We start from the raw sequence: 14,453 nt of genomic DNA on the forward strand, positions 1-14,453 counted from the left end.
TTAGTCTCTAAAATTGAAAAACTAATAAAATTCTATTATAGATCAGTTCTTTTAGGTATCGTAAAGAGTATTGTCCAGTGGATTTCTAAGGAGACTGAAATGAACGTAACAAAGTACGATAGTATTGGCTGGATGGTACTTAAATCACAGAAGAGAATCAAAAGATGTAGAATTTAAAAACAATCTCAAGATTCCGTATCAACAAGTGACAAACCAATAAACTTATTATATTCAGAATATTCAAGTACGATTCAAGGATACCCTCGACCATAAGTTATCAGTTAAAACATAGCAATCAGCAATATCAGCTTAATGTTCTAACACTATAACAACATTAAACAGCAACAATATCATATTGAATTTTCAAACAAACTAGATGCATATAGAAACATTATTGCCTGCATTACTTGGCGGGGATTAATTATGATGATGATCATGGTTGATTTTCCTCATTTAGCTCGGTCGCATCTACTTCCACCTCTTCAGCTTCCTGAACAAACAAGAAAAGCCAGGATAAGAGAAAAAAAATGTATGGATAGTGATAATCAGCATACAGATTTATCGCAAATGGGTACTCCTTTATCTAAATAAAAATAAGAAGAAGTTTGTAGATTCAATTGTATCATATTTTTAATAGTAACATTTGATATCACATTTTATGGTCTATAATGTGAGTGTTAGAGAATTCAAGAGATAAAACATATTATACCACAATAAAATCCAAAACAACGAATGACTATTTGGTAACTTGAAATCTATTTTCTCTTAATTATTATTCTATATCTTGGAACAATGTAAATGAAAAATGTATGGATAGTGATAGTTTGCTATGCATGGAATTGAGTTGTAAATGTGCACTACATTGTTTAAACAACTTCAATGAAAACATATATAATTCGGAGAAAAAAGATGGAGAAATCAGTTATTCTTATGGGATTTTACAGTATATGATGTTTTTAACTTTGTTTTGGGATCCTATTCCCTGATTTACCATCAAAGTGTGAAAGAACTCAACAAATTAAAAAATATGACACTCAATTAGAATTTAAAAACAATAAATGACCATCTCAAATTTACAAAAATTCTAAACAATATGAAAATTGTTGAGCTTTATTTTGTTCTACTTATGGGACGCTGAATAATGATGTTACCTCTTGAAGAAAAGCATCAAGAACAAACATCTTATCGCAAGAAATATTGGCCTGCACCAGTGTCAAACCCATTGATTCTATTGTTTCCAATATGGAAGTGATTGCTCCGTCCCATTTTAGAGATGATAAATGCAACCTCCATCCATTCCCATCTTCTTGCATCTCCACCTGCAGTATATATACAATGTATATTTATTCACCTATCACCCCTCTAGAAATAATGATGGCTTTCCCTATTCAGGATGAGCTAGTTTTAAGTACAAATAATGATGTCATTTCCCTATTTAGGATGAACTAGTTTTGCGAACTTATACCTCAAAACAAGAAAGCTGTAAAGGGAATCCAAAGCTATATCATAATTAACAACGATAACAAATTAGATGACTTTGTTAAAAACCTAAATTTGATCACACTAGATAAGTAGAGAGTAGAATAAATCATTGATGTACAATATGCTTAGATGGATTTTCAGTTAGACTGTAATCAGAAATGTAGATAATAAATGGAATTAGTTTTTCACTAAATTTGAAATAAACTTTCTTAAATTAAGTTATTTCAATATTTTTAATTAATATTCCAAATGCATCCAGTAATTTATCATCAGAAAGAAGAAATGATATGTTATTTCCTCATTCTAATGAATCAGAAGATATTATTCCAAAGCATCAATTTAATATTTAAAGAGAAAATCAAATACCATTTGAAGCATGACAATCCTTTCATCATACACTTTTGTTTATGAACCCAAGACAGCTCTCCAACTCTGTGTTTAATGGACGAAATGCTATAAATCTATGAGTGAGAACAATCCACAAGCCATACAAACCCTAAATTTAAAAGAATTCGAATAGTTTGACAAGTGAACAAAAACAGAAAAGAAGATCCATTGTAAAAAAATTCTACCTTTAACAGCAGAAGTTATCGCCATGGCTTCTCACTAAAAGTCATATATAATTATGGATACTTTTAAAAAGTATTGTAAAACTCCTTACTATAAAACCCTAGCTGTTTGGAATGCAAACTCTGACAAATAATGTAAACTATTCAAATCACTGCAGCTTTCTGAATTATCTTTTCCAGTGCGGCATCACATGGCTACTTTCAAAAATCAGAAGTTATATTTTAGAAAGGATTAAGAATATTTTTAAGAAAAACTTCCAGAGCGGTTCTGCTATACAAAAACTTCTTAAACAATCTCACTCAGAAACTGTAGTGATAATAGTTGTAGATTGTAGACAACTCAATTTCATAGATAAAAGTTCCACTTTTCTGGATATGTTCAATTTGACCAGATCTACAATATTAGGTAATCAAGCCAAACAATAACTGCAACTCAGTACACTTACAACCATTGTTACAAGCTTAAGATCTGTGAGAGATAGATTCAAATTTTGGAGATGAATTTTGTTACTCAACTTAATAGAAGGAAACTTAAGTTTGATTCTGATAGTTCATGAAATTTGATCCAAGATATCATACTAAAAATTGCACACAGTCAACTCAAATCTGTGATCTTGTACAAACTTGATGGATACCATGAATTATAGCTATAAACAGCAGGATGTGTAGGAAAATTATATATTCTAGCAATATCATATGAAACATCAAGCTCTACTAAACTTGATAATTGTAGAAGAAGCAATCTCTGTCCAAGGAAGGCTTTATATGATCGACATGAGAATTTTACATGGAATACAAAAGTTATAGAACATGATTTAAAATCTATGATCAGGGCAATGGGATGATCAGATTGGTGATTAAAATATAAATGACTGACATAGTATACCTAATGACTACAACTCATAGCTTTATCTGCATTACAAGAAAATCAAGTACTGATAGCTGACATCAATCACATTGAATGCTATTATTGTACTTAGTGTCTGATATTAGCTGTATGAACTTATTTATTTCCTGACTTTTGACTTATTGTTTAGTCTATTACAAAGATGAGAACAAGAAAAGAAAGAAAATTGTATTATTGTGCTAAATGTATGAACTTATTTATCTCCTGACTTTTGATCTATCAGATTCAAGAGAACAAGAAAAGGGAACAGAATTCAGAATTGTATTATTGTACTAACTCAATTTGCAGAGATAATTTTAGTAAGGTGCTCGCAATAGTAATATGGATGGTCATATATGAGCTGCAAATGAAATCTTCTATACTTGGACTAGTAGATCTAGAGCTAACCTACCCCAGAATGACATATAAAACTATTCTTTTATATGCTGAACATAGTATCTGTTAACTCAAATTACACTTGCACTCCAAAACAAAGAAAACATAGCAGTTTTAGCTAATGGAAACATGAGAGAAAAGCACATGTCCTACTTTACCTTCCCTATGTCTAAACAAACTATGTATCACAAACAAAAAGTTGGTGTTGATGTAAATTTCTTGCCTTGGGTTCTGCTTGATTGGATTCCTCATTGAGAAGAGCATCCCTCTCTGCAACAAGTAAGCTGTAGAGGTCTCGTACATGTTTTGAGACTTGAGCCACTGGACGCATGTCACTACAATCTCCCAAGTGATGTTGATCAATTTTTTGAAAAGCATCCCTAAGAAGGCTAGGGTTTCTCACTGCTTCAAACATCTCAGGCTTTTCTAACCCCAACAGTTGCACTTTTTCCACCTGCTCCTGAAGTTTCTCCAAGGCCTTAGACATCTTCCAAGCTTCTCTAACAACAAGATCTCTCTCTCTTTCTCTCCTTCTTAGATCTACTCTTACAAACCCACCTCAGCTAAACCTTGTGATTAATGGAGATGTACCCAAAAATGATTGAAGAAATCCTTGGTGCTGCTACAAATAGAGAGATCCCATGCCTGTGATTTATGATTCCTAATCTGATTATTTTCCAACAGCAATATTGTTTACTGACCATCGTAATGTGATAATGCTGATGTAATGGTGAACGTAGTACTTTTCCTTTGTCAGAAGGTAAAAATCTAATCTATGCTGCAATCAGATCATGAACGGAAATCTCTTTTTGATCAAGTTTTAATCTTATTAGTCGGTCGGCAGATTCTCATTTGTCTTGCATTTCATTTAGCTATCCAGTCAGTCATATCAACAAATGTAAAATAAAATACAGGGAATGTCCTATACTCACTATTGTGTATTGACCATTGTGCCACCAGTCCTATTGGTAGGCTCTAGACTCCGTTTTTCATGCCTCTCATGGTACATTTAAGCATGGGAGCCATGCATGGAATTTTAAGCCATGTGGCCCACAGAGCCCTAGCCAAATTATTCTAACCTACTGTGTGCATTTTTGTCCTCGACAAGGAACCCAAACCTAACGTTATACAGTCCTGTGAAATGGAAAGGACTTCATATGGTATTGATGTTTGTTTGGTTCGACAAACAGCTTTCTTTTTAATCAATTCACAATCATGGTCAACTTATTTATATAATTAAATCAAAATTAGATTATGCCCACACACTAAGTCTGATCCAAACTTAAATCTCACCATACTTTTCAAAGCACAAATCTTGATTTAACTAATTTATAATATAAAACTTAAGTTTAGCATTTATATGTTCTCTAAGTCCAACTTCAAAGTATAAGCTTTAAAAATGTTTTATATTATATTTAATAATTAAGTATTAGTAAATGGAAAACAATGAAATAAAATTGTAAGATAAGTTTCTTAAAAAGAAAGATAAATGATTGATTGGCATAATGTACAACTGCTTTCTAAAGAGATTTAATAGAAGTTCACATAGAAATAAATTAGTAAGTTCAAGAAAATAATATATTGAAAAGGTGAAAAGAGATAGAAATCCAACAATAAAGTAGATATAGCTAACTCAAGGCTATTTTTAATGGACAAGATCAATTTTTAAAAACCAAACTTCAATTCCATCTCCTATTCTCTGAAAAATCTAACATGGTTCAAATTATTTAATCTACCATCAAATAACTGAATAAGTTGAATAATTGTATTCTTCATTTATATGCTTCTATTGATTTGATATGTCATATTTTATTAATTATTTCTTCTTTTACAAACAATTTTTTCACAAAAAAATTTACATAATATATCTCATTCAATCAAGAACCCCCTTAATTACAAGTTAGGAAGAAATAACAAATACAAATACACAAACATGGGTTCTAACTTAAAGACCATGTTAGGTATGTGTGCATAAAATATCTTCCACAAATGAATTTCAAGAGAAAATATATATAGGAAAAGTTACATGTCAATACTATATGTATTGAGTATAAAGTTGGCATGATACAATGACAAGGACACATATATAGAAGTCCCTCAATTGAAAAAGTGAGATCAATCACTCCCAAGATTCTAGATGACTGGGTTGTAACAACATTATATAGATCAAGGAACATTATGAAGTGAGATGTCATAAGGTGGGTCTTTGTTAGTTTGATAGAACATATAGATGGAAAAGGTGAATTTTGGGTTTCCACTTACTCGATCTTAACTAATTTTCAAAGACTTTGGATGTAGAATTTTTGCATAGATAGATCTATAAAATCATGAATGAAATACAAGCTAAAGCCACCTTCTATTTGAAAAAAAATGCAAAAAGTGACAAGGGTTATAAATGTAGCAAATAAATATAAATATATACTTTGGATACCAACCATTTAAACACTTCAATTTGCATTTAAGGTCAAATTGGATGATAAACTATGGAATTATAAATCATTAATCTACAAATCCTAATAAGCTATCATCAAGAAATGATACAACTTATGATTTCTCAAAATTTGTCAAACTGTGAAGTCATACAAACCAATGTATCGATCACACCAAATAAAAATTTAATAGCTACAATGCCCTGCCAAGGAACCTTACATAACTAGGACTAAATTTACTAAGTTTGGTAAATGAAAGACAATAATAATTTTTCTTAATAGATACAATGTCCAATAGGTTCCCTAGCCATTAAATTGGATTCATTTCCTTAAAGCATCTTAGCTAGAAATCCCTACTTCAAAAAGGTAATCACAAATAGAATTACATTCGCTTAAATATGAAGTTATTATAAAATAGGAATCATAATATAGAAGTAGAACACATTCCTTATTAAACATTTGATACATAATACTTTTTAAAACTTTTTCCAAGAATAACAATAATATCTACCATTAATAAATTTCTAAGCGAGAGCGCTAACAACCATTAATTTTCATTAAATATCCTTCTTTCCTATATACCTAACCCTTAACATTGGTTTTTTAAAGTACATCAACAAGTCCCTTTTAGAATATACACTTTTCATCATTTCAAAATACATCAAGTACAAATAATCTGGAACATCTTCAACATCATTGTAAGCATCTTTATAAGCATTCTAATAAAAAGAACTCCAATAGTGAGCCACACACAAGCCTCAAAGTTTTTCCACCTAACCATGTAGACCCTAGGGAACCATCCCCTAAGCTAGGAGACAAAACCCCCTAATCTAGGAGACAAAACCATGATCTAGTAAGTACTAAGCTGAAAATAAGGATTAACCGTAAAAATGAAAGACAACAAAATGGTGTAAAGTTGAAAAACCAAAGATTGCAAAAGACCACAAATGGAAAAGGTAAGAGTGAAGGGTTGTAACCAGATCTAGGTGAGTGTCATTGTACCTTCCTAAGGTCTTGGGATCAATCATTTGGGCTCAAGGTTGTCCTTCCATATAAAATGTATTTTCTTAGAGTACTCCAACTTGGATAGGCATGTCCAAGTAATGATAGGATCAACCACTAGGTTAGCAACCTATAAGTTATGCAAGATTTTCCTTCCTTGAGTACCCCAACAATAATTCCACAATTATCTTTTTAAGAGTGTGAAACCCCAAACCAAAGCCCAAATTCATTTTATTATTATGTTATCACTTACCAACCAACTCACAACTAGATTTAGCTTGCATAGTGCTCTAACCACCAAGCATAAGATCCCTAGTAGCCACTTTCAAGCTCCAGTACCTATGGTGAGCCACTCATCTAGGGTTTCTACCCTACTAAAAGAAGAAAGGACACAACATGTCTCATGAAACCAAAAAGAAGGTTTACATCATAGGATAAACAATCTACCTTGGATAATTTGTAGAATAACAAAAAGGGCATGCTAAAATTCCAACTTGAGTGCTAATCGAATAAAACACTAGAAAATAGTACGAAAAACTAATCTCAAGAAACATAAACCTATGTGCTATCATGTTTTCTTATTCATATATTCCATACTATCATGCATAAGACATACCTATATGTTTATTAAGTAGAAGTGCATTTTTTTTTTATTAAGTAAAATAGGCTTTAACGGGTGCCTAAAACCCCATAGTAAAAAAAAAACTAAATTAAAGTCCATAGCATAAAAAAATAGTAAAAAACTATAGGCCATTGAAGGCCACAAGAACTAGTCCTAAGAGAAAACAACCTATAAAGGAGTAGGCAAGTCCAACAAATCAAAAACCAGAGGAAAAATAGGAAATCCAGGAGAACAAATTAGGGCACTGTATCTTTGACCATCTCTGTAGCCTTGAGCTCCAACTTTTCCATTGTCTATGTTGCTTCAACCATCAGTTGAATGTAATCTAGAGTGCCATCCCTATCCCTCTTCCTCTTATTCGATCTCATTTTATTGCTCAGGCTCTTAGCTAGGGGGTTGACATCCTCTTTAGAAACCCTATTTTCCTCATTATCTATGTGATCTTTCCCACCTATGTGAACATCCATCATAGCTTGCATTTGTTTGATATTATCATTTAAGCCTTTGATAATATTGAGGCTTTGGTTAGTAGAGCTATGAAGAGAGCTCTCCATCCTATCCATCCTCTTATCCATCTTGGTAACCCGTGTTTCTAGAATGTTAATTTTGTCAGACCCATCATCCCCTTCCTTCCTTTCGAAGCCCTACAACTTGTTCTTTATTTCTTCCATTTCATGGAAAATCCACTTGATTGACCAGAAATTATCCACCATGCTATTGTGGGCATTGTTGAGGAGATTCATCCCCACCTCCCTGGCATTATCGCTAAGAGCCACCATTATTGGATCCATAAGTTCCTCCAAATGGATTATACCATAATTTCCCTCTAAGACCTTGTGCTAGATAGTTTCTCTCATGATGCCTATTTTCATAGTTCGAGTTTCAAAGTTCCTCTAGACCATTTTCCTGCCCTTGGAGCTAAAAGATAAGGTTGTTTTCTCTATACCATAATCCTCATTTCTCTCCCCCTGGGTGTTGAGGGGGTTCTTGCTAGAATATATAGTCCACTAACATAACCAAGAGGGGGGTGAATTAGTTATACAACTATTCTCTCTTTTATCAACCTTAATAAACTTTAACCATGTGATCAACATAAACATAAACCATGGCAATTTACTCATACACCAGATATGTTAACTAGGAAAACCCTTGATCAGAGGGAAAACCCCAATGGGGATGGTACCCACAAAATCATATACTAATATAAATATTCCTTGTTAGAGGATGGACCTTGTTAGGAGTCTATTACAACATTCAGTACATATGAGTCTTTATTAGGAGACTTTGAATCCCTGTTAGGAGATTCAAACCCAATTAGGAGTTGTGGAAGACAACTAGACCCACTGCCCAAACAACTTCAAGGTTAAGACCAATGAACCCACTATCCAAATGATCTATCCTATCAACCAAACTTTTTCTCCTTCTAATCTTGAAACTAGATCACGAACTGCACATCAAATAACCTCTTGGATCACTTACATGTACTTAATCAACACTTTGCTCCTTTTTGCACTTCAAAAATACAATGCACAATAGATACTTGATACTTTTTCAATCAAGGAAAACATATTTCCGTAAACATAGTACTTTTCTTTTGTTAAAAGGTAAAAATCTAATCTATGTTGCAATCAGATCATGAACAAAAATCTCTTTTTGATCAAGCTTTAATCTCATTTGTCTTGCATTTCATTTAGCTATCTAGTCAGTCATATCAACAAATGTAAAATAAATTACAGAGAATGTCCTATCTTCACTATTGTGTATTGACCATAATGCCACCAATCCTATTGGTAGGCTCTAGATTCCATTTTTATGCCTCTCATGGTACATTTAAGCATGGGATCCATGCATGGAATTTTAAGACATGTGGCCCACATAGCCCTAGCCAAATTATTCTAACCTACTATAAGCATTTTTTCCTCAACAAGGAACCCAAACCTAATGTTATATAGTCCCGTGAAATGGAAAAGACTCCATATGGTATTGATGTTTGTTTGGTTCAACACACAATTTTCTTTTTAATCAATTTACAATCACGGTCAACTTATTTATATAATTTAATCAAAATTAGATTATGCCCACACACTAAGTATGATCCAAACTTAAATCTCACCACACTTTTCAAAGCACAAATCTTGATTTAACCAATTTATAATATAAAACTTAAGTTTAGCATTTGTATGTTCTATAAGTCCAACTTCATATTATAAGCTTTAAAGATGTTTTGTATTATATTTAATAATTAAGTATTAGTAAATGGAAAACAATGAAATAAAATTGTAAAATAAGTTTCTTGAAAAGAAAGATAAATGATTGATTGACATAATGTACACAACAACTCTCTAAAGGGATTTAATAGAAGATCACATAGAAATATATTAGTAAGTTCAAGAAAATAATATATTGAAAAGGTGAAAATAGATAGAAATCCAACAAAAAAAATACCTCAGGAAGAAGGGAAATAATTTAGTAATAGAGATAAAATAGTATACTATAAAAAGGAAACAATAAAAAATAATAAAAATGATAAAACATAGTGATTTAAAGGAAAAGTATAAATAAAGAAAAAGTCTTAGTGTTTAAAAATAAAAATATAAGCATTTAATGAAAATTAAAAGGGAATTCAAAATAAATAGTTTTTGATTAGATAAACAGGTTTTACAGGGAACCTGAAACCCAAAAGTAATTACATAACAATGGCTGATAATAAGCAATTAAAGCCTAGCCAAAAAAGATAGGCCTCTTGGTTGATAATAAGAAAAAAGCCCAACCAAAAACAAAGGCCAAAGAAAAGACCAGTAGAACATCTAGTTAGAAAGCCAGAACAAGAAAAAGCCAACAAAAAATAGCAATCATCAATCAACAAAAGACAGAAGAAGAAAATTACTCTTATGTCTTCCTCTCAAGCTCCTACATAGTCTGAGCAGCTTAATAGGCTTTGTGGGTCTCCTCTGCCATCTACTCATGGGTCTTCTATGCATCCTAATCCAAACTCATGAAAGTTATATTAGTTTCCATGTCCTCATCAATTCTGGCTCTTCCTCTATCCTTGTCATCATCCACATCCAACATACGTCTAGCTTTTAGCACACCAATTAGGGACAAAATTTTTTCATTGATCGAGTTGAGAATGGAAATCATTTGATTTTCCAAGTTATGGTTGTCATTTTCTAGGTTTTGAATTCTCCACTCAGCTAAGCTGAATCTATCCTCCTAGTCCTTCTGATAATCCTAACCTAGCTCTTTCTTATTTCTCTCCATATGTCCAATCTTCTCCCTGAACTCCTCCAACTCATGATAGAGCCACTTGATTGATCTAAAGTTATTAATCATGTTGTTATGAGCATTGTTCAATAAATTCATACCCATCTCCCTTGCATAATTAGTTATTGCCACAATTGTAGGATCAATGAGGTCTTCAAACCTAGGTTGGTCCTGATTATCTACCAGAATCTAGGGATTCATAACCTCTCTTACAATACCCATAGTCACAGTTCTAACTTTGAAGTTCTTCCAAGCTTTTCATCTTTCCTTCATGACCACTTCATCTCCCTCACCCCCAATATCCTCTTTTTCCTACTCCTAGGGTTGAAACTGGGGATGAACAGGGGAAAGTGGAATAGTTGAAATATCTGACCCCTAGCTCAAAACCCTCTCTTCATCTATATATGTTTCCCTCTTCCATTTCTTCCCTACAAGATCTTCTGATTTGATAACCTTTTCCTTCTTTCCCTCTTCATCAGAAACCATGTCCTCCCCTTCCTCATTATAATCCTCCTATCTTGAATTTTTTTGCCCATGTCCTCTGGGACTCTTCCTTGAGGGATTATGGTGGTAGGTGACTTTGTATCCTTTCCTTTACCTCTCTTACCTAAGGAAGTGTTCTCCTTCCCCTTTGAGCTAATACTCTAGATGTCATCAGAATCAGAAGAAAAACTAGAGCTACCCGTGTCTTCAGTAGCATCTACAACATGCAAAGGGTTTTAGCTAATTGTCTGAGCTTTGAAATACTCATGAATTAATAGTAATAATCCCTCATGCAAATCAAGATTCATTGAGGCTTTCTTCTTGAAACTAGAAATAGCCTTACTCATTGATGTAAATAAATAGTACAAAAAAGGAAATTTTAATATCATGGCAGAAGTGATTAAGAAGAACAAAATGATAAGTTATCACTCGATCAAATCTAGTATCTAGGGTGATGTACTCAATAATAACTCATAAGACATACCTCCAAAGTTTCTTGATGGACTCCATTTCATATTACATCTCGCATTTTGCTAGGTTGTTCTTCTCCTCCGAGCTCTTCACAATATCCTTCATCACATTTTTCGATAGCTTCTTATCTCTAAAGAATTTGAAACCCTCCAACAAGATTTTAGAAATAGTAGCCACCACTTCCTTTGTGACCTAAAAAGAAACACCATTCACTCTCACCTTCCCATCCTTCTATGAATTCACCATGCTGTTTGTGACATTTGGGTCAAAACCATGGAGTTTTGCAATACCTCCCTTCTAGTTTTTCACAAACTTTACCCCTATTTTTCCATTTTTCCACATCCCCCATAGGCTTCTTCCTAATACATTCACCCACCATCTCTTCACTCTCAAAACCAGTGATTCTCATAAACTCTACTTTGTGTAGAATCTTCTTAGACCTATGGAAAATCTAGTTTCTATTCCTCTAAAAAGTGCCAATTTGATTTACATTACCCCATAAAAAGTAGAAAAATAAAATTTTGACCCATAATACATGTTGAAATGACACAGATAGCCTCAGCTACTTGTGTTTAACATAAATGCCTTTATAACTCAATCTCATTCCCCAATATCCATAAATAATCATAATAGCAATTAGATCTCCATCATACTCCCCTGGATTTTTTCCAATTCGATGAGACTCTTGGCTTCTACTAGAATATTCCTTCTCAAATGTCATGTGTTGTTTGGCCTGACACCCTTTTTGGTAAACTAGTCTACCATGGGGTTAGCTTCCCTAAACACACGAGTGACATGGACACTTTCAAATTTATCAAGGATACCATGGGTCTCTTCAACTAAGTTAGCAATGGACCAAGATGATTGAGAAATATGATTAATACAATTTATGATATTTTTAGAGTCCCCTTCTAACCAAAGTTTTCTTATACCCATATCAAAAGCCAGCTTAACAGATTGGCAAGCTACACTGGCTTCAACAAAATGATTGGTTTGGATTCCCAAAGGAAGAGAAAAGGTCGCCACACCTTCTCCAAATTTATTCCTTATAACTCCTCCACAACCCGAAGGTCCAGGGTTACTTTTAGAAGCCCCATCAAAGTTTTCTTTATGCCATCCCTATAGGGGAAGAAGCCATTTTACTTCTTGTCTTTTTGTCCTCTTGTCCTTTTCTTTCTCCTTCTTCTTACCTCCATTCTCTATATCTCCCCCCTTCTTAACTTGGTAATTTTCCTTGACCCTCCTATAAATATTTTCCCCAAGAACAAAGGCAGGTTCCTCTTTTTCTCTAAATATTCTATTGTTCCTTTCTTCTATATTCCCTAGCAAAAATGAGGCAAAATTCAAGTACCGAATTCTTGCAAAATAGAAAATTTGAACAAACTTTTCCACTAACTAAAGAAATCTAGAAGATTTTTTTGGCATGCACCAACAAATCCCTAAGTTCTTAGTTAAGAAATCCCAAACCTCCTTTAAAAAAGGATAGTGGATGAACAAGTGATTACCCATTTCCATCTGGCTTTTACACAAAACACATCTATTGGGCATAATATGGCCTCTTTTTATTAAGTTATCTTGGGTTAGAATTTTGTTTTGAAGAGCCAACCAATAAAATATATTGATCTTAGGAATAAGGCCAAGTATCCAAGCGGTCACCCATGGGAGTTTCTCCTTTAAACTCCAAAGAGACATATAGCTCGAAGCAACAGAGTAACAACCATTAGAATTATCCCCCCAAATTATCTCACCTTTTCTATTGCTTAAAACCATAGAATTTAACATTGTCATAATTGGTTTAAGATCCTTAGAAATGAGAGAAAAAGCTCTCCATTCTTGACCAATTCTATAATTAATAACTTTTAACCAAAATTGCCTTATACAAACATTTGCCCAAATTTCAAAAATAGGATTATTAACAAGGGGACCTTGGATTAGCTAGTTATCAAACCAAAATTGGATATCCTCCGCATTGCCCAATTTCTAGATAACCTTGGCCTTAGCCAGATCCCTAGCCTTCTGAATACCATTCCATATGAATGATCCCTTTAGAATATCCTCATTATTAAGAGCAAACTAAAGAGAAGTTCTTCTAATGTATTTATTAATCAAGATATCTCTCCATTCTCCAGTACTATTAAAAATGTGCTAGATCTTCTTTGCCAGGAGAGCTTTATTAAGATGGGTTAATTTCCTAATACCCAGGCCACCATAACACTTAGGAAGACAAACATTATCCTAAGCCACCAAAGGATACCCTTTTCTCCCTTCAAGACCAGTCCATAAAAAGTCCCTCTAAATTTTTTCCATTTTCTTAGCAATTTTAACTAGTATCCCAAAAAGACTCAAAGAATACATAGGCAAATTTTGAAGAGTGGATTTAATCAGTTGGCATTTTTGAGCTTGGCTAAGCAAAGATCCTTTCCATCCCACTAGCTTTTTGCTAAACCTATCAATGATCCCATTCCAAAAAGAGTTAGGAGGCTTAGTGCCCAAAGGGAGCCCAAGATAAGTGGAAGGAAGCTTTCCCACTCCACAACCAAGGATCCTCACAATTTTTCTCTATCTAACCTCAAGAGTATTAACAAAGAAGATCAAGCTCTTATCCTAGTTAATAAGCTATCCTAAACCTCTAGTATACAAATCAAGGATCTCTTTCATTACTTTTGCCTCTTTAATAGAGGCCTCCCCTCCCATAATTGTATCATCCAAAAATTTTTGATGGGAAAAGGGAGCACATCTAGAGGAAGGTTTTAACCCTTTTAACCTTCCTTTTTGCTTATTTTTCTCAATTAACCTTCCAATACATTCAGCCATAATAATGACCAAAATTGGCAAGAGGGGATCTCCCT

The 14,453-nt window shown here is 33.4% G+C and overlaps 1 protein-coding gene across 1 annotated transcript; it reads right to left on the minus strand.

Annotated features, from left to right (window-relative positions):
- Window positions 1–206: 206 nt before the first annotated feature.
- Window positions 207–4,227, minus strand: LOC149537769 (uncharacterized). Its single transcript, XM_089799160.1, has 3 exons — window positions 3,557–4,227; window positions 1,152–1,319; window positions 207–490 (listed from the first exon to the last, which is right to left on the minus strand). Exons 1-3 carry the CDS (start codon window positions 3,818–3,820, stop codon window positions 434–436), a joined length of 489 nt encoding a protein of 162 aa, XP_089655286.1. The 5' UTR covers window positions 3,821–4,227; the 3' UTR covers window positions 207–433.
- Between the last annotated feature and the right edge of the window lie 10,226 nt (window positions 4,228–14,453).

This window comes from Cupressus sempervirens, chromosome 9, assembly GCF_028749045.1.
Source record: "Cupressus sempervirens isolate cs-2001-9-10 chromosome 9, ASM2874904v1, whole genome shotgun sequence".
NCBI classification, from domain to species: Eukaryota; Viridiplantae; Streptophyta; class Pinopsida; order Cupressales; family Cupressaceae; genus Cupressus; species Cupressus sempervirens.

What these genes read in the sequence shown, in the direction of transcription:
- LOC149537769 (XM_089799160.1), bottom strand. Translation starts at nt 3,820, where the DNA reads ATGTCTAAGGCCTTGGAGAAACTTCAGGAGCAGGTGGAAAAAGTGCAA. An exon ending in CCAATCAAGCAGAACCCAAG is followed by an intron (nt 1,320 to 3,556) that starts GCAAGAAATTTA and finishes TATATACTGCAG; the next exon opens with GTGGAGATGCAAGAAGATGG. An exon ending in TTGATGCTTTTCTTCAAGAG is followed by an intron (nt 491 to 1,151) that starts GTAACATCATTA and finishes TTGTTTGTTCAG; the next exon opens with GAAGCTGAAGAGGTGGAAGT.